General features: G+C 39.7%; 1 protein-coding gene across 1 annotated transcript; it reads right to left on the bottom strand.

Annotated features, from left to right (window-relative positions):
* Window positions 1-16,782: 16,782 nt before the first annotated feature.
* On the bottom strand, window positions 16,783-22,625 carry ING2 (inhibitor of growth family member 2). Its single transcript, XM_079141541.1, has 2 exons — window positions 21,992-22,625; window positions 16,783-17,596 (listed from the first exon to the last, which is right to left on the bottom strand). Exons 1-2 carry the CDS (start codon window positions 22,161-22,163, stop codon window positions 16,926-16,928), a joined length of 843 nt encoding a protein of 280 aa, XP_078997667.1. The 5' UTR covers window positions 22,164-22,625; the 3' UTR covers window positions 16,783-16,925.
* Window positions 22,626-23,214: the final 589 nt, after the last annotated feature.

Raw genomic sequence — 23,214 nt, 5'->3', positions numbered from 1 at the left:
CTGAGAATGGAGGACCTCACATGTACAAGCACACTAACATTGTGTTATACCTCCAGTCCCCCAAAATATCTTTTATAGCTATTTTTGTTCAAGCCAGAATGCAATCACAGTTCACAATTGCATTTGGATTTGTCTTTTTATCTTATTTATTTATTTACTTATTTATTTAGTACCAGGGTTGAACTCAGGGGTACTTAACCACTGAGCCACCTCCCTAGCCCTTTTTTATATTTTATTTACAGACAGAGTTTCACTGAATTGCTTAGAGCATCGATAAGTTGCTGAGACTGGCTTTGGACTCATGATCCTCCCTTCTCAGCCTCCCAAGCCACTGGGATTACAGTTGTGTGCCACCATGTCTGGCTGGATATGTCTTTTTAAGTGCAGAATTACCCTTTTCCCCCAAACATTGACTTCTGAAAATCCATACCAGTGACCTCATATTCTGGATTTATTTTTTGTTTCCTTATTGCATTTAATTTGTTCTACTCCCTTTAGACATTAGATCTAGAGAAGTTTGATTTAAGTGTAATATTTTTGGTGAAATATTCATATATAATGTAGGGAATTTTGGATTGTCTCATCACACAGGGTACATAACAATAAGCTATCTCGCTTTTTGTAATGATTTGTTTGGTTCGTGCTGACCCAGAGATCACTCCACTGACCTGGTACATTTTCCTTTGAAGTTAGTCAATAATGGCTGAGGTGATACTTTGGCACCATGTAAATAACTAAAATTCCCAGGTCCTCTGAGAATTCCTTTCATCAGGTGGGTGAACATTCCAAACACTTTGCTGTCCCTGAGATCCACATCAAGCCAGGGTCCTATTATTGAGGATCTTAATATGGGTGCTTGATGCAATTGATAGCATTTTTTGAGATAAAGGCATTAAAATTAGAGTTTCTGTATCAATACCTGTGACCTGTTGGAGGCCTGGTTCTAGAAACTCTGGGCTTGTGTGGACAGGTCGCTTGAAATAGATGACCCTCTGTAAAGTCATTCTCCTTCACCTCTCTTGAATCCTCTGTATAGATTCAATTTTTTTGGATCCCTTGAGATAGGAAAATTGAAGAACAAAGATAGGAAATCATCTAAAATAGAAGTCAGAAGGGTTGGAATGTGACTCAGTGGTAGAGTGCTTGCCTAGTCTGCGTGAGGCCCTGAGTTCAATCCCCAGCACCAAAATGGGAAAATTTAAGTAACTGCTCAGTAAAAGCTTGGTGCTTATTGTTTTCTCCTTAGAATAGATGAGAAGACTAGAAACATTTTATCCAAAATGAAATCATATTCAAAAGAAGGTTCATGAGTGGGTGGTGGTTATCCTGGAGTCATTTCTGCTCAATGAGGTAAAATATACTAACTGAATTAGGCCAAGAACACTGTTGTGTTCCTTCGGGAATGTTCTACCATAACTTTGTCTCACCTTGATAGAGCCTGATTTCTGGGACAAGGATGTAGGGAGAAATCTAGTGAGCAGGCCAACCAGCTTCCAGCCAGGCTCTAGCCTGACACTGACTTTTAAGACCACACCCTAAATGAGTCTGATCCCTGATCCAGCCAGATGCAATGGACCTAGGTGAATTTACACAATGGAAAAGTTCTTTAGTTGCCCAACAACTATTTGTTGAGGGCTAATTATTAACTGAGTGTGGAAGATTTAGGGGGTGAATAAATAACACCTTTGTTTTCCCACCCAAACTTGAACTAATAGAGAAATAAGAAGCAGGATATAAGCGAATGCAGATCAAAATGCCAACTTTATTATTTTTAAGCTGAGGGTGAGCCTGACTGTTTATATTTATGTAGTCAAGCTATCCTGCCACTTGGATTGGACTCTTCACCTACTCAGTTCAGGCAGTTCTGCATGCAGGTCAGGCCCCTATCCTGAGGCATAGGGCGGAGGAGAATGCGCCCTCCCTGCTGGTAGTTGGGACTGACAAGAGAAGCTCGAAGGAACTGAACCACACATGAGCCATTCCTTTTCCAAATCCTAACTATTCAACTGTTTTTCACCTTCTAGCAACTTTCTTCCAGCCACTGACAGCACTACCACAACTGCATAGCTACCCACAAAGATCTAGAGTGCGTTCCAGGTTGTCCTAAGTTCCGTTAGCCCAATCAAAACTTTTTTTTTCCATATCCATCTAGGTTAGACTATTAAGCCTTGCTAATCATGTGTTATTAATTCAAATGAATCCCAAAGGTTATTGAAATCTTATGTCATGTAACAGAGAGAAGATTCAAATGGAAGAGTAGAAAAAGCACTTCATGAAGAAGGAAAATAAATAGGTTGGGACGAGGCAACCAGCACAGAGATAGGATGTTCTACTTTGGAGCCTGCCTGTCCTCTGTTAACCATAGTTTCCTGTCCATAGCTTCTCCCCTTCTTTTAGTAAAGAATCCATTGTCTTTCTAGAACTTCAAGTTAACAAGATGATGATGATGATGATGATGATGATGATGATGATGATGATGATTAGTTCCTTGGAACTGGCAGCAAAGCTTCTGTGTGGTAGAGGGTAAGGAAGTGAAAATAATGTAGGACCAATTTCACTGATGTGAAAATTGCAAGGGAACAGGGCCAGTCAGAGAGAAGAGGCAATCCTGGAAGATGGAAGAGCTGATACTGGACTATCCAAATGGAATGAGCTAGTGCAAGTTGGATTGCAAACACTTGGATGTCAGGCTAAGAACTGAGATCTCCAAAGAGTGTATGGAGAGCAACAGATGGCCAAGGCGAACATCAGGTGGCATACCTAGTTAAGCATCTAATGCAAACAAGGGTCCAGAGAAATAAAAACCAAACAAAGAGAGCATGGTTCCAATGCAGGTAGTACCAAACAGTTTAGAGCAATTACATCACTGTCAAGTACAACGAAGTCAAGGGGAATAGGAGGCATGTTAGTAGTTAACAGAAAAGCAAAACTTACTAAGAATATCTTACTACTATTACCACCACTAGGTCTTAAGAATACCAATTCTTTGTTTTTATGTATTTATTAGCACATTACAGCTCTACATAATAATGGGATTCATTTTGACATAATCACACGTGCATAATTTGGTCAGTCTCATTCTACTGTTCCTCCCCTTTCCCATCCCTCCCCTCCCAAACCCTCTTCTCCATTCCACGGATCTCCCTTCCGTTTTTATGAAGAATACCAACTCTTAATGAGGGCAAAATAATGACTGAGATAACTTGTGCATTTCCCTCCCATTGCAACTTCTTTGTTGAGAGCCTGTGTTACATGTTTAACAGGCATCTAATGCAGAAGTGCTGGTCTCTGTTTTCCCAAATCAAGTTAGCCCCAAAATTTTAAGGTACTTCATTATGTATGAAGAAAGAAAAAAAAGTCCAGCTTTGGAATCCAGCAAAGAGAATGGTAAATTCTCTCTTTGTAAATCCTATATAACCCATTCTGTGATGAGTGGACCAATTATAACTTGATTTATGCTTAGCAAAATTATCTTCATAGAATTATAATCAGAAAGAAGAATCCCTGCCTGTGAAGAATTTCTTAAGTTCCATTAGAACTGCAATAGCAAATGGGTTTGATCTTCCATGTTAATGCCAATCAATTGATAACGGTGTCTTAAATTATGTACTAAGATCTTTTGAGGCCATTGAAGTTCAGAAGGGAAGAATTAGGTATGTTTATCATGGGTACCTAACTAGCAGTATTCTTGTCAGATATTTGCTGGTCTTACACTTCGCTTTCCTTGAATCACACAAGGCTATAGCAAATCAATAGCATTTTGAGCATTTCTTTTAACCTCCCTGGGACCTTGCACATTTTCAATTTGTTTGCAGTTCTTTGGGTGAAGAAAACACTCTGGAGAAAGAAAAATGTGTTCATTGACTGAGGCAGACCCTGGGAAAGATCCTCCCTCTTTAAAGTAATACAGTTTAAATGTCGCCATGATAGGGGATAGTTGTCTACAATTTGTCACTGAAAATCAAGAGTGACAATCTGACCCTTGGTCCTTCCCCCTGTATAAGTGGCAACCTCAAGGCATATGAATTGAACATTACAGAATATGATAAATTTGTTTCTGGGATCATAGTAGGGTTCAAGCAACACTTCAGAGAGCCCCTGCTTCCTTTGTTCAGACCGCACTGCCCAATAGAGAGTTAGGGTTTTGTGATATTGTCCATTTAATGCCTCTATGACAGGTTTGTACTATGTACTATTCCTTGAAAAATCTAGCATTATTAAAATTAATTTCTCATTTCCCCCACTTAATATCAAACTTACTTCTTGCTTTGGAATGCAAGTGGTTTGAGGTTTGTTTTTTCTTGAACTGAATGAGCAGCTTTTAAAGCACCATAGCTAAATGCTCCCATGATGCCCTGGACACATAGATCCCCTATCAGAATTATCAGCACTACTTAGTAATATGTATAAGAATTTAAACCACTTAACAGTTTTAGTCTAAGAAAACAGGCCTAGTGAGAACAGACCAAAAGACCAAAGACAGTAGACTGAATTTTAAAAAGCACTATGACATTCATTTTATTAAGGACGCATTGTGTGTCAGCATTATTCTAGGCACTGAAAATGCAGCTGTGAAAAACACACATACAGTTCCTGCCCTCAAGGAGCTTACATTTTAGTGGAAGGAGACAGTCCAATAAGCAGAAGCTGTGAAAAGCAAAAAAAAAAAAAAAAAAAAAAAAAAAAAAAAAAGAGAGAGAGAGAGAGACATAGATAACATGTCATTGGAACACTTCGTCTGGGCTCTTGCTTTCTTTCTTATGTCTTTGTATACTAGTTTAAATTTATTCAAATTCAAGATTTGTTTGATTAATATCATTTTAGCTAGGCTACCAATATTGAAATTCTCAGAGGAAGGTCAGCTCATATAACCGTCCTTTGGTTCGAGTTTCATAGATTATGGTCTTCCTTCTAACCTAGATGGAAGTGTTGAAGCATTTTGGTGATCAGGGGAAGACTGAGCATTCTAGTACATAAAATAAGTATTTGTGGAATAGTTACACAATAGAGGAGCAAGTGAAATGGAAATCTAAGAGGGGAGCATGGGGAGAAGGGGGAAAGGCCCTTGGCTGGAGCACTTGGTGTGCTCAGGAATATCAAGGTGGCCAGTGTGGCTGGAACAAAATGAGGAAAGGAGAGTGCTAGACCTTTTAGGCCATCATACATAAGGCCTTTGGATTTTACTATGAGAAGTCATTAGAGTTCTGTCGACAGAGAGACTGATTTGCCTGAGTATCCTTAGCTCATTTGTGGGCAATAAACATAAAGAGCAAAAATGGACGCAGGAAGATTGATTAGGAGGCTATTACAATCATCCTGGTAGAGGCAATGGTGGTCTAGATGAGGCAAGGAACAGCGGAGGTAGGCTGCTGAATGTACCTTGAAGGCCAAACTGACGGAAATTATAGACAAATTAGTTTGGGAGTATAAGAGTAAAAAGGAGTCAAAGATGACTTCAAGATTTTTAGCCTGAGAAACTAAAAGATGGAATTGCCATCTACCATGAAAAAGAAGACAGGAGAGAGCATGAGAGTCAGGAGCTAACATGTTAGGTGCAAGATGGGCATTAACCCTGAGGGAAACGCTGAGGGCAGTGGAGTGTAGAAGTCTGCATGTGAGGGCTGGGGTGCTGACAGACCTCAAAGGGGTCATCAGAGTACAAAAGGTGTTTAAAGACACCAGACAGGGTGATTCCCCAGGCAGACTGTAGAAGGCAAAGAATTCTGCAGTCTTAGCCTAGGATATCCCAGTATTTGGGAGACAGGGAGAAGGGGAAGATTCAGCAAAGCAGAATGAGAGGAAACAGTCTCAGAAATTGGGGTAGACTCAAGAGCAAGTATGATTTGTATCCCTGGGGGTAGAAAAAGCATTTTTAGGAGTGATCAATTGTGTCAAATGTTAGAAGAAAAAGATAATGAAAGAGAGTTGGCAATCATGTTTGATAATAGGAAGGCAGTTTCTTTTTGGGGGTGGGGAGGCAGTTTCATTGAGTGCTGAAAACAAAGCTATTCTGGAAGGAATGAGAAACAAAGACAAAGATGCTTTTGAGGAGTTTCTTCATAAAGAAACATACATAAAAATAGATACTAGTTAGCAGGGGATGTGGGGTTATTATCATTAGATTTTTTTGCTTTTAAGATTGTAAGTAAAACAGCATTACTTACCATTAGAAAAGTCCAGTGGAAGGGGAAACCTGGTTTATTTAGAGAGAGAGAATAACTGCAAGAATGACAAGTAGAGAGGGTGGCTCTAAGAGCAGCAGATGGCAGGGGATGGAAGGCTGGTGGGCCAGTAGTTCTGTTTAAAAAAAGAAATAGCAGGTGGAGAACTCTGATGAACTTTGTTTTTGCTGGAGTGAAACAGGATTGAGTTAATCACTTTATGAATGTGGAGGAAGGAGCAGCACTGGAGGTTTGGAGAAAAAAAAAAAGAAAGTACAATAGTGGCCTTAGAGAGTAGACTAAGTTGACAAGAAAATGTAGTAGGACTGTCAGGCAACTTTAAGGGCCTGCTTTAGATTTGTCACGAACTGAAGAAAAGTGCAGTTAGCATATTTGTATATTACTCTAGCTACTTTTTAGCTATATGACTGCAGCTGCTGAGGAGAGTTGAATTTAAACAGGATCGAAGGAGGGAAGAGAATAAGGGAGTTGAGAATGTATGCAATTAGCATGGAGTCTCACAGAGACAAAAGACAACCTGAAGCTGGTTCCGGTGGCACGGTGGCATTCCAGCTTCTTAAAGGCTAAGGTGGGAGGATATCAAGTTTAAGACCAGACAGGGCAACTTAGTGAGACCCTGTCTCAGTATAAAAACACAAATAGTTGGGAGTACTGCTTAGAGGTAGAGCACTTGCCTAGCAGGTGGGAGGCCCTGAGTTCAATCCCTGCAAAATAAATAAATAAATAAATAGTCAACCTGAGAAGGTGAAAGTGTGGTGAAGTCTAATGGAAATGCTTTGGAGGTCTTGGTGGTACTGGAGAACTGTGGGAATGAGCTAGAATAGGTGGGGTTGTAAGAGGTAGAGATGCTTAAAATCAAGAATTTATTTTTTGTGACAGGTAAAGATTTTGGTAGTTGTAAAGTCTAAGGTAACATTATGGAAGTGGATGGACTGAGGTAGGATAGATCATTTGAGGTGGGAGGGTTGGGGATTTAGCTCAGTATAGAGCACTGACCCAGCATGTATAAGATTCTAGGTTCAATCCCCAGTACCTAAAAAAGGAGGGAAGGAGAGAAGGAGGCAGGTATCATTTAAGGTGGGAAAATAAAGGCCAGAGAATTGAATAAATTATTTGTCAGTGATTTCTAATGTTTTTGCTCTCACATCTCCTAACACTTAGAAAAAAAAAAATACCTCTCACACATATAAATTGACCTCAATGCTTCATCATAAGCTTCCATGATTGCAAAGAATAGAATTTCTGGCATATTTTCTATACTGTCATTTTTAAATAAAACAAAACATTTAAAACTTACATGACTCAAATATATCCAATAAAATATACCATGTATTTTTAAAAGTACTTACAAATGGAAGTTTAACATTGTTTTCCCCTGAAATTGTATTTCCTTTTCACTTCCACTACAAAATAGTGTATTGATTAAACATTATAAATACTGATAATTATTAAAAATAAATAAAACTTATTTGTTAAAACCATGATCTAGATTTGGGGTGAGTTTTATGGTGCTTTGAAAAAAATGGTTTCCAGTATCATTATTTTGAATGTTCCCAGAAGCGTTTAAAAATGGAGGCAGGTGGAGCTGGGGGTATAGCTAAGTGGTAGAGCACTTACCTAGTATGTGTGAGGCCCAGGGTTCAATACCTAGCACCACACACACACACACAAAGGGGAGGCGGGTGCTGGGGGTACAGCTCAGTGGTAGAGAGCATGCTTAGCATGCATGAATGCACAGGCCCTGGGTTCAACCCTCAGCAGCCCCCAATAAACCCTCAGGCAACTAAATGGGTTGCTCTCTAATCTAACATGGTGTTCAAGACTATAGTGAAGCAATGAGAATACAAAGTTGGCTTTCTTTTAGAATTTATAGTACTTTTAAGTTTGCAAAACTTGAGACAACACATCACAGTAAGATGGTTCTTTTTTTTTTAAATTTTTTTGCCCTTTTTTTTAAATTGGTAAAATGAGGATGATTATGAAAAAAGAGAAATTCTCCTTTTGTACATCATCCTCATGAGGACTTGATTCTTTCTTATCTTCAGGATAAATACTATTTTCAAAATGGCTTTAACAAATGTGTAGAGATAGATAGTAAGCCTGTAACCTCTCAGTATATAGACATCAGTAAATCAAATATTGCTGTAACTTAAAGTTCTAGGAATAATTTAATTATCTTATTCCTTGTATCTGTTGATCTTCCTGAACGTCCCAACTACTTAGAGGTGAAACTAACCAAAGGACAAATTTTCCACTCTCTGACTAACCTGTGCTAGAAATGGCAAATTTGGAACTTTGTCAAGTGACTGTGTCTGAAATTACAATAGTTGGGCAATCAGCTACTCCTTGTGCCTCATACACAATTCAGGTTTTAGTTCTATTTAGAATACATGGTATTTCTCTACATTTTCATAGAAATTATTGACTCTGACATTGGCTTAGCAAATCTGACTTTCCAGTAAATACACTTTTCAGAAACAAATTATATTAATTACTCTAAAGTAACAATGAGAATCTCTAAGGAAAACAGCGTAGTTGATCTTTATAGATTCTAAAGCCAAGGGAACATCATGCAATGAACCTCAGAGTTTGCTGGGGACACAAGACTGTTGCCTAGAGGTCACTTCTCAGCATCTATTTGGCCCATATGGTAATAATAAAATGTGGCTTGACTTAAGATCCTCATTACTGCATGTAGTCCATGTTTTCCCAGAAATAGGCACAAAATCAACAGTGGTCCCTTCTGGATTTCTCTGATCAGATATGAAGGTTACAGTCATCCATGTGTCTGTGAAATCTATGCCACTTCTACCAATCAAGAAGTTGAACAAGTTAAATTATTTTCAAAGTTGAGGTAGTAGTACATACAGTTCTTAAGCAGTATTGTCATTTTTCACATCAAATTTGTTTAGGAAGGCTTTAAACATGTACACTTCCTTTAAACATATACACCCAATTGAGTATCACTGTCTAACAAAGAGAAAAAGATACAGGACACTATCCCTGACTAACACTTTAAGTAACAGCACAAATGGCATCGAGACCATAGTACTGGGGATATGGGAAAATGAGGAGTTGGGGTGTACAGTATGATAACCCAGTGTATTTGAATATGATTGATACAATATTCTCAAACTGTTTAAAAGGAGCCTACTTCCTCGGAATTTATCATTTGCAGTACTGGGGCTCAAACCTCAAAATTTTAATAGACATGGCAATGTTTCTCAGAACCTCTAACATGTCTGTAGCATCTGAATCCCCAAGAGGAGGGATCTACTATGCAAAGTATCCCAGCTTTCTTGGGCAGATCAGGACTCCCAGATTCATGGAATACTTTGGGAAAAACTAGTTTGGAGCATATCTCACCCCAAGTCAGAGGATGTTCCCTAGTTCCCACAGGTACACTCTTCCAATTCTACATGACATGCTTTTACAAATTAGTCCTTTCACATTCTACTTAAATTATCTTTGAATTGTCATATCAATGTCAAAAGTCAGGATGAAGCAGGTCAATGTGTTAAAACACATCAAGGAAACAAATGACACCTAGTATACATCTGGGGATTATTTGCAAATGGTTATGTATGGCAAATTCTCTTTCATAGCATAAAATTTCCTTCTCCTGTCCCCTTGGCAGGCCAGACCTCAGTGGAGCATCATAAATAAAACAAAGATGCAAGTAAAAGCAAAACAATAAATCATCTAGCTTAATTCTAGATGTAAACTAGTATGAAAAAATCTACCTTTAGCTACTATTTGCAATCACTGGATTAGCCACTTGTTGAGATACTTAAGCAGGTATGCGAACTCATGCATAACCCCTCCCTGCTTTTTTAACAAAATCTTAGTTCTAAACCTATGCTTGCTAAAAGAATGAAATCTTGTTTTGAAACCTTCAAATGACATGAAAGTGACATTAAATTTTTTTAATCTCTCAATTCCAATTAGGCATTTAATCTACTACTGAAAAGAGAATTTTAATTAAAGATGAATTTTAATACAGTGAGACTTAGAAAATACTTAGATCTTTCTATTTTTTCCCTTTCTCTCCTAACTAGCCATGGGAAAGTTTCATTATTTTTCACTGTGCAATTAGAAGAGTACTGAATTGTCAATTTCATTACAATGCACCTTTAAATTTAGTCAGAATTGTTCCAAGGTAACCTTAATGTATAAGATACTCTGTGCGATACTCAAATTAACTAAAGCCAGAACTATTATAAGTTTTTGTTGTCAAAACTGAAGATCTTTTCCATCATTATTTTGCTACAGTGCTTCATAATTACTTTTCTTAATCTATGAAAATTTACTTTTTTTCAAGTTGATGGGAAATAAATCTCTGTAACTAAAGAGCAAAATGTGCTCTTTAAGGTCCTAGACAAAAATTCACAATATTTGGAGATGTTGCCAAGCTTCAGGAACAAAATAAAGCAATAAAATCCATCTCCAAGAAGTGCTATACACTACAACTTCACATTTTTTGGTAAAGCAAGTTCTTCTCTTGTAACCAAAATCATTACTTTTCATTAAGAATATGATTCCACATTACTAATCTAAGACCTGAACACCTGGAGAGAAAACCAGCCAATTGTTCTAGCACTTGGGTTTTTATGTAGTGAGTTTCTAAGATGAGTGTACTATATAAAGAAGTCTTCTCTGGTCAAAGTAATTAGATCTTGCTGTTCAAAATAAGTGTACAGCTAAACACTGCTCTCTGAACATAGTCAGGAATAGGGGAGGCAAACAAATATCCACATATTGAGAAGTCCAAAGTCATACATACATCGAAGCTCAAGCACCAGATCCTCTCTTATAATCTATTTATTCTTAAGCTACTTAAAAATTTGACCCTGTTTTCCTAATACACATAAACTAGAAGAGGGATACAAACTACTAGGCAGTTTTAGAAAAATGAAAAATATTAAAAGTAGCCAAATGTATTTTGCGTGTGGCAAGTAGAGGCAAAGGTCCTCCATATTAGAGGAAGATTTAATGATATTATTGTAGAATAACTGGTGCTGAGTCACAAGAATGAAGACATCAAATATTTGTTTATGCCCTACTGTATGCCAAAAAGGATTTAAGAACCTATTTAAGAAGGCAGGACAACTTTTATCCAACATGCTTCAATTCTGAAAAACACTTCAGTGCTTATAGATGCAGTCCAAAATATATACTATAGTTAAGATCTCATTCCTTCAGTGTTTATGGCAGATATGGGCATGTTGTTCTATTAATTTGTAAGGAAACTGGAAATTCTGCTTTTATGATTAAGACTGCCAAATCAAGAATTCACCAGTAAGTGGGCAACTGAGGAAGTTTTCTGGATAACTCTTAGGATTTTTTTTCAGGTCTAAAATGTTGGCCCCAACAGTGGTGGTATGAACTCTCAAACACAGAGGCATTAGAAGAGCTATTTTTTTCATTCTTAGATCAAAAAACAGATAATTCCTGTGGGGTCAGGAAAATATCAACCACTGTAATTGATAATGCCGGCCAATAACTTAATAGGGTTACAGAAAACTCAATTAAGAGGCAACATCAAAAAAAAAAAAAAAAAAGCAATATTCATCTGCATGTAGTTAGATATACCTTTAAATACATATTAATAATTAATATTTTTGCTTTATACTGATAGCCAAGAAACTACAGTGATTCTCTTGCTTAGTGTTTTATAGGTAGAATGATAAGACAATATTCAAGAAAATTCTCTTTAAATCCTTTTGATTACCTTGGTGTCTATGCCTTTTATTCTCACCTAATATTACTTACTAATTAAACCTGATAAAGGGCAGACTTTGGACTTGGTTTTCACAGGAATACTACATAGCTAGAATTTAATAATACTGCATGGTTTTTATTATATTTTAAGGAAATTTTCTATTCGCAGAAAGTGATACTAATTTTCCACTTGAGTGATGTGCTCCCTTTTTGAGATAAAATTACATCCAAAAATGAGTCAATTTAAAGAGTATACTGTTTTTAAATGTAAAATTAAAATGGTATGTGGAAATGGTCAAATTTAATGAGATCTTTAAACAGTGCCTGAAGTTTAGAAAATTCTGCTTTAAAGTCTAGTTACCACATATGTAAATTAAAGCTATTGTTTTATAAACTATTCAAATAGTAAGTTTGTGACCAGAACTCTTTCTTCGGATTAATACTGAGACTTAAATAGCCATTTTTAGGAAGCCATCTATTAAATCACTCATTTTCCAGCTAAAAAAACTGCAGGCCACGGACGACAGTGTCTTGACTAAGCTCATGGATAAGATCTCTGGAATGCTCATTTAAAGCACTTCCCTCACACTGAAACAGGAAATAAAGAAGTTATGGTTTTTCTGACATATAGTTTAAGAAATCATAGTAAAGGTAATTCCAAAATAACATACCTTATAAGATATATCTTTAACTACCCTTACGTCTAAAGGCACGGATCAGAAAGAGAAGTGTCTAGCTTATTTCTTCCAACTGCTCCTCTCCATTCCATGTAGGGGTAATAAGGACAGAGCCCTCAGAAGCCAACTACTGGGCATATAAGGACAACTAGGGAGATGCAATGTTTTAGGCTTACTGTAGGGATTTTGAAATTTCAAGTTTTTTGTTCCTCTTTTCTCACAACTATATCCTGGCAATAGAACGAATCATCAGCGCATTGGAAGTTATGACCAACACCTCCAGCTTACCTATGGCTCCCACTGCTGTTCCTTGACCACTTTCCTACTCTTCTAAGTGGTACTTCACACACACCTTCAATTCCTAGACTTCCAACACCCCCTGTCCCCCTCAGTTCTTCACCATCAAAGAGGAAGGCATGAGAAGAGTACAATTTCATTTCTCCAATACCAAATTTAGCAACCTATCTGCATTTAACCACCATGCACTTCAGATTCTAAGCACTTCTAGGACAAATTTTTGTCTTCAGTCATTGCTTATCCCCATTACCTAAGGCAATGCCTTGCAAATAGGTGCAAAACAACCATTTGAATAAGTGAATAAAAATGTCACTGCAACTTTTTACATTAAAACTTCAGCTGTCTACACGGTGATTGTCCTCACTACTTTATCCCCTCCTGCTCACAACCTTCTCCAAGCAGGCCTTCATCACCATTACGTACAGTTGATTAAACTCAACAATTTAGTGATTAATTCTCAGTGCTTATCTTACTTGAATGAGTTCATGGCTCCCTTCCTGAAACACTTTCTTCTGTTTCTGATGTACCATTTTCGGTTTATCTCCCTGGGAGCTCTCAGAAGGCTCCATGGTAGTTTCCTTCCTAATTCAAATGCTGGAGCATCTCAGGACCAACTCTTCCCTCTTCTGGATCTACAGGGTTGCTACTCAAAATCTGGATTCCTTAACAGCAGCATCAGTGTCTCTGAGGAGCTTGTTGGAAACGAAGAACCTCAGGCCTCACACCAGACCTACTGAATAGGAATCTGCATTTTAACATATTGAGGCAACTCATGCACACAAAAATTTGAGTAGCACTGTCACATGACTTCAAACTCCATTCATAGATGAACGGGTCAAATGTTAATCCCCTGTGCCCTCTCCCACTTTGTCATTTATGGGACATCATGCTGGATTCCCCTAGAAATCTAAAAGGCAACTGAACACTAAGTACAAGACAGAAGCCTTAACATTTTCCCTCAGGCCAAAAACCCAAGAGTCACCCTTGTCATTGTGATTTCCCATTCCTGGACCAAAGTCCTATTGGCTGTGCCTATAAAACAGACAGGCACCTAGCACCACATACCACCTCCATCACTAGCCACCCTGGTCTAAGTCACCAATATTTTTGGTGTAAAGACTTGAGTCTCCTAAATTTCCCTATATGCCACCTACAGCAAATTCTGGAGTGTCCAGTGATCTTAAAATATAAATCAGACCAAGGCTTGCCAAAATTTCCTACATTTCCTAGCCCCTTTCACACTATTCTATTGCTCTGCTTTGATCAAATCAATAAGCTTGCTTTAATCCTCCCTCTCTGCCTCACTTCCTTATTTCTGTTCTCAGCTCTGGTTACTTCCTTAAAAACCTTTAATCACAATTAATACTCATCGCTCCCTTTCCTTTTCCATCCATTTACTCTGCTTTACTTTCATTTTAACACTTAAAGCAGTTCCTGACATTAACTACATCTGACTCTTCCACTAGAATATATCATCCACGAGCAAGGGTTTTTTCCTTCTTTTTATATCACAACTGTGTAAAACAGTTCCTGGTACACATAAAAAAGCACTCAAATACCTAGTACTCAGGTATTGGTGGTGAAACTATTGGGAACAGGGGATAAACCCTCAGAGATACATAAATCTGGATGTTGAGAATTCATCAACAATTTTCATCAATAGGCTGGAATTTTCAAAATGGGGCATTGGTTCCAAAAGTTTTCTATACATTAGAATAGTGATCTTTCAAAAATTCTAAAGCTTAAGCCACATTCCAAATGCAACCCCGGCATTTAGATCACAATTGCTGGGGTTGGAATACAGGTATCTCTATTTTTTGAAGCTCCTGAGGTAACCTCACATGAGATAAGTTTGGGTACCATTGATGAAAAGTCACTATGAATTCTTGACTACTTAACAAAAGAAATCCCAAACATGTTAAGCAAACTTAAAACTTCTATTTCCCATGTGGTACAGAAAACAAAAAGAAATTCATGAACACTCTTTCAAACATTAGATCTTAAAGAGATCACATCTTCCAGGATTTTCCAGGTTTCTTTTCCTATTAAAGTCTAATCCAAACTTGGGCATTTTTATTTGGAAGCTTTTTTTGTTTTGTTTTTTTCCCACTTATATGATGAGGCAAATGAAAAAATGGCAATTTTTTTTTTTTTTCTGGTGGCACTGGGAATTGAACTCAGGGCCTGTTGCATGCTAGGCAAGCACTTTACCACTGAGGCACATCCCTAGTCCTTGAAGTGGTAACTTCTATATAAGTCACATCTGAAGGCTTTTGGGAGGTTTTCTCATATGGGTATTTAAATAGTTCCACTCTGGAAATGAGGCCATAAAAATGCTGTCTTCTCAAGAAAGTAAAGGGTTTCTTTACAACTTGACAAAATTACAATAAAAGGAATTCTTCATACTGTCTAATATTTCTTGCTTAGGAAGTAAGATAATCAACTAGCTCTAGTCATCAATTAATACATTCTCAGTACAGAACCTAATCAAACATTGCGCATTTGCGTATCTCTAAGCTCACCTTTAAACGCTGTTCATACCTCAGAATGGAGAACATTAATGAAAGAGAAAAATAAGTTATTTCATTATTTAAATCCTTCACTACTGTGCAAATAATATAGATTTCAAAAGAATCTTGAAGATATTTAGACTAACTCATTTTACAAGTGAATGACCTAACATTCAGATGAGGTGAGATGATATGCCTAAAAGTCACACAGGAGAATTAGAAGAGAAAAAAATCAATTTTTTTTTCCAAACAAGCAGACAGGATTTTCACATGTTAATCAAAAAGAACCAAGATCATCAGTTGGGAAAAAATGAAGAATAAAAAGCATGTTACACAGATTTAAAGAACTAATCTGCCCCCCACAAACCAAAAACTGCCCCAAACATATGGACATATATCCATCAAGATGCTTACCCTTAAAATAGTAAATGTTGGAAAATTCAATTTACAAATACATTATTAAATGCATTGTTATAATGAAATTAGTTCAATAAACATGAAAACATCAAACAGCACCAATACCAGAAAGTTAAGAAGGTAAATACACTATTATTTAAAATAATGTATAATCACTAACTGGGACAGAAATGAGCTACAGCCCCTAGCAAAACTATTTAAAACAACTATTTGACAGAATTGCAATATTTTAAGACTGGTATGTGCCCTTTTCCCACTGATAGGTCTGTGGCTAAGCATTGCAGTAGTGGGTCACATAGAAAATATTAATTATAATGCCTTTTTTAAATTGTTCAACCCTGAACCATGATACTACATTAACCCAAATTTTACAACTATAAGTCAACGGCAGCATTTTTGGTACCCTGACTACTCTTACCTGTCCCAATAAAAACAAACAAAACATAAAACTCTCTTATTAAACACTAGGTTAAATGTATCTAATTTGAAGCAGCAGCAAGGCATTTACAAATGGGCTACTGACAGTGTATCAAAATGCTACTACAGAAAATACAGCAGCAAATACTCTAATAAGAGCACATTATTCCACATGGAATCCCAAAATATCCTTATCTCTAGTTCCTCAAATTTCTGGAAGACTAGAGATTAACAAGTGTATAAATGGGGCTAGGGAAAAAGAAGTTCTAAATGGGAGTGTTCATATTTTAAATTACCCAAGATAATTTGATGCTTACAGAGAAATCCAACTATATCTAAAAATGTTTTGAGCACACAGAACTAAAATGCTAGCAAAACTTTTGTGTTTACCCAAAAAAGTAGCATTGGAGTTTTAAGTGAAAATGAAATAGTCATGGTTTGTGAAGTTTTTATAATGCTCATACCACTCTCTCCCTGTTCCCTGCTCCTTTCATCAGGTGATCTGAAGACTACCTGGTTTAAAATATTTGGTAATTCAGTGCAGAAAATTAAGGTCACAGACAAAGTACAACAACTTTTAATACACCATTAATACTAATGATTAAAAATTATTGCATAGTCTTATGCATTTACCCTAAAACATTTCTGAAAGTAAACGAATTATATAAAAGACAAATAACCCTTTAAAATATGGATGGCCTTTACTACCTCGATCTTCTCTCCTTTTTTGTCTTTTCAGTACTTTTGTCCATTGTTTTCTCATTATCTCCCCTGCACTTTGGGCAATACCATTTCCCCTTTGGTTTATAGGTAAGTGAAACACATGAAAAGTGAAACCATTCAATTGGACACTGTTCATTGTCACATCCTATCATTTCTCCATAAGACACTTGGTTACATAAACAGTATGTAGGTTCATTAGGATCTATTGCAAACTCAACAGGTGAGGCTTCCCTTTCCTGCTTGGCCTTAGAGCGTTTCTTTTTCTTGGCTGACTTGGACTTCTTTTCTTTAGGTGGCTGATCATCACAGTCTTCAATTCCATTTGTCATGTGACATAAATCACGGCTTTCACTGGTTCTCTGCCTGCGGGGTCTTCTTGAAGATCTTTCTGGCTGGCTAGAATCCATTTTCGCTTTATCTGAGGTTCGTTCACTTTCAGCAGGATCTTGGAGACACTGTGAATGTAACTCCATTTGTCTTGCCCGATTTTCCACCAATTCGAGCATTTGTGTGACAATCTGAATTTTTTCATCTCCTAATTCTTGACTATTGATTAATGCTCTCTGGAGATGCTGCTGTAGGCGTTTTTTCTGGTTTGAATCATCTTCTTTCTTATATTTTTCATAGACATCATCAATTTCCTTTAATGTTTCTAAAAAGGGAAAAGAAAAAAGGAGAATATTAGTGTATACTCATAAAACTTTAAAATTAGAACTTAAAGCACGAAATCCCACTCCTCTATAGTACGTACACATTGAAAACATTATTCCCCATAAAAGACCTTGTTATCCAATATGAAAGTATACTTAGAAGAAAACTAGTAAAAACATAAAAATTTAATACTATTAATTTACATTTAAAAGGATAAGAGATGTGTCTCTAGTAATCAATACTTTAAATAGACAAGAGTACTGTATGCCACTTTAGAATCTACATAGTACCTTATTGCCTACACTTCATCTGAACTTCGAAACAACCCTATATAAAAATGTATTGGATCTAGCCATAAAACTTGAAGAAGTTCCAGGACTAGGCTACAGATTACAGCCCACCTGGCTTTATAGGATTTATAATTCAATCGATGACCTGCTACATGACTCTAGAAAGACAGGGCACCTTCATTTTCGTATCATACCCTTGAATAGTCTTAAACAGAGAAGACATTAGGAATTTTTAGACTTCCATCACCTTTGTTTTAATGGCTTTTTAATTGTAGCATCACATGAAAAATTCTGCAAATCAAAACTATTCCAGAGTAGGTTCATTGTTTCTGGCATCAACTGACCAAGCCACAACAAAATTACAGTAAGTCAGCACTAGATCACTCTGCCTTTGTAGATAACTCAGCAGTTGGTTCTAAGCTTTTAGAACTGCTGATTTAGTTGTATAGCAAATGGGACACTTATTTAAATCAAATAAAATGGCTGAGTCACTAGAAGGTATGCAAAAGTCTTTATAGTTTTGGAGGTCATCAAAAATTTATTTAGACTGGTTTTATTCAAATCTGTTTGATTTCTTACCCTAACAATAAGATATAATTGCTATCTGAAAGAGTTCTATCCTATCAGAGGTAGAGAAATAAACATTAATTTATCATGCCACAATTTTGCAATCCAATATTATTACCACTGCATACCATACCATTGTTTTATATTCCAAAATTAACCTAAAGAACAGAAATAGTAAATGAATAAAATAAATACACAGGAACTGTCTATTAAGTAAGCAAATATTCAATACAAGTCTTATGCATTAGTTCCTCCCTGAAAACTGCAGCTAGTAATACCTGTGGGACAAATGTTTAACTCAGGACACCTGACAAAGTGTCACTACAGTTGAGGATACTCATTCCTGCATACATATTTTCCAACACAGTTCATAACTAATCCATTTGCTCAGCTAGGCATGTAAGTGGATTTCCTTAGGGGAAAAATTAGATTATTTTTCTGTCAGACACAAATAACTTTTGAGAATTAAAAAAAAGGTTAGCCTCATTTCAAATATTCTGTATCTAATACTTAGGAGTAAGAAGCTAATTATGTATCACACTTGCACATAGATATTGTACATGAAATTTTCTAAAAATCACTCTTACATAGTGAGGAAAGGAAATTAACATTTACTTAGCCCCTTTTGTGTGGTCAATATTTTATTTAATCTCCACAGCAAATCCATGAGGAAGTCATTACTTCTACATGTGATAAATAAATTCAAGAGGTAAGAACCCTAGACTTTGAACTCTGCCAGATCTTAAGTCTGACCCAATAATTTAAGCACTTTCTACAGGCTGTATAAAAGGCACTTGCAATTAAATATTAAATTTTAGTTAAAAGGTTGTTATTTAAGAAATTATGAATAAGGAAATTGGAACAAAAATAAAGGCTCTTAATAATCAGATCACATAATAAATATTTCATTCAATTGTGAAAATGTTTTCTTATTTCTCTATGTGATGGGGCCTTTGGTAATTTTTGACAGTGTCTCAAATAGGTGGAGGAGGAATTTTATAAGTTGCCTATAATTTACATAACTAAAAATTGCTATATTATGTCATAAACCAGAAACTATTTAAGAACTAGTGAAAAAAAATTTTTAAATCTATACAAATAAACACAAAACTTCAACTGAAAGTTGAGCAACCATATGCAGAGTAAAAACTATTATCACTTTTTAAATTAATCCTGAATTTAATCAAAATCTTTGAGGATTTTTATCTCCCAATTTGTAAGTCCTACTATATTACTCATGTTATCAGAGCAACTTATGATCATCACACATGATCAGAGCTCCCTGTCAACAAATTTAAATAGTGTCCTCCCCAACCGAAAATAGCATAACTTTTCTGAAGGAGTAAATATGTGCCTTTAAAGAAAAGTAAAAACGTGTAAGCTTCACAAACATCAGTGCTACTGTCTAAAAAACTAAAAATGTTCAACTGGGTTTTTTTTTTTTTTTTTTGGTGTACTGGGGATTGAGCCCAAGGGTGCCCCACCCCAACACTTTTTATTTTTAAGAAAAATTTTTAAAAGAAATACAATTTATTTTTATCTTTAATTTTTTTTAATTTTAACTTTTTAATACTGGGGATTGAACCCAGGGGCGCCTTACCACTGAGCTACATCTCCAGCCTTTTTAAAATTTATTTCAAGACAGTGTCTAAGTTGCTTAGGACCTCAGTAAATTGCTCAGACTAGTCTTGAACTTACAAACCTCCTACCTCAGTCTCCCAAGTCGCTGAGATTACAGGTGTGCACCACCACACCCAGTAAACTCATGTCTCATTTTTTAGGTTACCATTCACGCATGTCCTCCATAACTGTAGAAAATAGTATGGGACCGCCCTGACTTGGAAAAAAAAAAAAAAAAAAAAAAAAAATCTTACATAGTCCAAAAATAAAGACGTGCTCCTGAGTAGCAGCTTTGGAAAAAATATTCTTGATCTAATCAAGTGAACATGTTACTTTAACTTTGTAAATTTTAATTTATCTGTAAAATGACTTTTCCTTCTTAAGTTCTGGGCCTAGTGCAGTAACAGGCATAGAGCAAGCAATCAGTATTCTCTAAAACAGAAATTAGTCCTATCAATCACAAGGATTCAGAAGACAAATTTTATAGACTGAGACACGTAAATGCTCCAACAAGCTACAGGCCAAAAACAGTCATTCCTTAAGTCACAGGATTACTGAAGTGTCGAGAAAACAGAATGGGTTCCCGAAGTTATCTTTAAGGTCCATATGGTTATTTCCACATTAGGTCTGTTTGCTCCTTTTTCAGCATTACTAAATGCAAAACGTCTACCCATTTAAATGTCTCCCCTCCTAGTAGCAGGCCAAGGGCTGTTGACAGACGACACTATCTGTAAGAAAGGTTAATTCCCTGTGCTAATTTCTTCGACCATAAACGAGGGTTTTCGCCTCATCACTCAAAACTTGGCAGAGAAGGAACCCCGAGGCGAAGGGACGCCAAGGCGGTTGCCCGGCCAACCAACCCACTTCCTTCAGGGGCCCGGAAGTGACACCTGGCCCGGAACCTACGCGGAATCAGGGTCAGCGATGGTCCAAGCAGCAGCGTCCGTCTTGATTCATTGGGTGGGAAAAAGAAAATCGAAACATCACAACAAACACGTCGCCATTCCCGCTGACTGACTCAGTTAGGGCCCAACTAAGCCCCGCACGGCCCGACTCCCTCCTAAGCAGCCAGCATCGTCCGTCCCTCTAGCACCAGCCATGTTCGAGGACAGCGGGAGCGCGCGCATCCGCGCCCCTCCCAAGTCCTACGTCATGCCCACAGGCCCCGCCCCCAGGCATCGGGGGCCCTCCCCGCCACACACACACCCCTCTCCACCTTTCCCTGCGGGGACCCCTCCTCTTTAACCATTTGTCGGAAAGAGAGGGGAGAAGGCTGCGGCCCCGGGTGGCCCGGAACTTTCCCCCGGGCGGGAGAGGAGAACTGAATGCTCTACTCCAGAGCCCAGCCGCGAGCTGGAGCGCGGAGGGAGGGACCTCTCGGAGTCCGCCTTCGCCGCCCTCTCTCGCCCCCTCCCCCCCGCACGTTCCAATGCATCTGCTCTCAGGGGGTGGGGGCCGTAGGGGTAGGGGAAAGCCAGGCCCTGCTGACCAGCGGGAGCCCGGCCCGGGCCGGCCGCTCACTGCCCACAGTCCCCGCCCGGCGGCCCCTCAGTCACCGGAGTGGGAGGGTGTGCGGCACAGGGCCGGCGAGCGCCGGAACAAATGCTTGCTTAAAATGGCTGATTCCCCTCCACAGCAGCTGCAGCCGCTGGGTCTGCAGCGGGGGCTGATGAGCGGCCCCCACCCCCACCCGAGACCCCGCAGAAGTCCTCGCCGACCGCAGCGGGAAAAGGGAGGGCCACGAACCCCGTCTCCAGTCCTTTCTCCCTGTCCCACACAGCAGAGCCCCTCTGTGCACTCGGGAGGACTGTCACGGTAGAGAAAGTGGCACTTCCCAGGGCAGGCTCCCGGCCACCGTGCCTGAGGCCGGCGGATCCGGGTGGGGGAGGACCCGCGCAGGCAGCCCCGCGGCCCCCTACCTTGATATTTGTTGTCCAGCTCTCGCAGCACAGACACGTTCCTCTGCATGTCGTGGGGCAGTGACTCCACACACTCGAGGTAGTCCTGCACGTAGCAGGTGAGGAGCCGGCTCCGCTCTCCGGTCAGGAGTGCGGCCGACGAGTACAGTTGCTGCTGCTGCTGCCCTAACATCCTGCCGCCGCTGCTGCTGCTCCTCGCCGCCGCCGCCGCCGCCGCCTCCGCATCCAGCAGCCACACATGCAACAGCCACGGTCGCCGCGGCTCCTACGCTCCGCAGCCCGGCGCCGCGGGGACACCGGCAGCCGCTCGAGAGGACACAGCCGAGTCCCCCGATCTCCACTCCCCCCAAAAGAAGCCCTCACTCCCCGCCCCCGCGGTAACAAGCCCAGGGGCGGGGCGAGATCAGGGCTCCCTCCTTCCCCCCTCCCTTCCCAGGTCTAGAGCAGCGGGGATCCCCAGCCGAGCTGGCGCCGGGGTTCCGGGCGTTGACACTTCCTGCCCCCTTCGGAGTCCCCAGATGCTACCAATGCCGTCCACTAGCTCGGATCCCCATGACAAGCCCGTCGCTGCCCGCTCTACTCCCAATCACCCTCCGTGCCTGTCGGAGAGTCTCTCACTGGACTGCCCCCGCCCCTCCGCCTGCGGACGCGTCTGCGCCTGCGCAGGACTCACTCCTAATAAGGCTGGGGGCCCGCCCCTACCGCCCTACCGAAGGGTTCGCATTCTCCCGCCTTCCCTCCGCCACCCGGGCGATTGGTCTGTCATCTCTCGGCTGGGGGGGAGGGTGCGGAGGGTGGCCAAACGGCAGGCTGCGCCCCGCCCCCCTTAAAGGGGAAGCACGGCAGATCCCGCCTCTCCGCCCAATGTCTGAATGGGACCTGAGAGGGAAGGTGGCCAGTTTCTTGTTTCTGTCCTTCCCCACGCGGAGGCGGAACCTTGGGCCAGCTCAGTCGGCCCGGTATTACCGATTTTTTTTTCCCATTAGGCTGATCAAGCGCGGCCCCTCGGGAGCCTTAAAAGGAGCAGCGGGCGGCCACTTTTCGCTACAACCCGGAGTGAGGCCTGCGGGGACTACTCGACCCAGCGTGCAGCGGGGCGCAGCTCCCGGCATGCGCGGCGGCGAGTTCCCGCCGAGCCCCGGCTCGTGCGGCCGCAGCTCCAGCTCTCCGCGGGGCTCCGTCCCTCCTCCCGCCGCCGCCTGCGGGCTCACAGAGCACTGGGG

Source organism: Sciurus vulgaris (assembly GCF_902686455.1).
Source record: "Sciurus vulgaris genome assembly, chromosome: 5".
Taxonomy (NCBI): Eukaryota; Metazoa; Chordata; class Mammalia; order Rodentia; family Sciuridae; genus Sciurus; species Sciurus vulgaris.
The sequence above is the reverse complement of the archived record's forward strand: the minus strand, read 5'-3'. Positions and strand labels throughout refer to the sequence as shown.

What these genes read in the sequence shown, in the direction of transcription:
- ING2 (XM_079141541.1), bottom strand. Translation starts at nt 22,163, where the DNA reads ATGTTAGGGCAGCAGCAGCAGCAACTGTACTCGTCGGCCGCACTCCTG. An exon ending in GCTGGACAACAAATATCAAG is followed by an intron (nt 17,597 to 21,991) that starts GTAGGGGGCCGC and finishes TTCCCTTTTTAG; the next exon opens with AAACATTAAAGGAAATTGAT.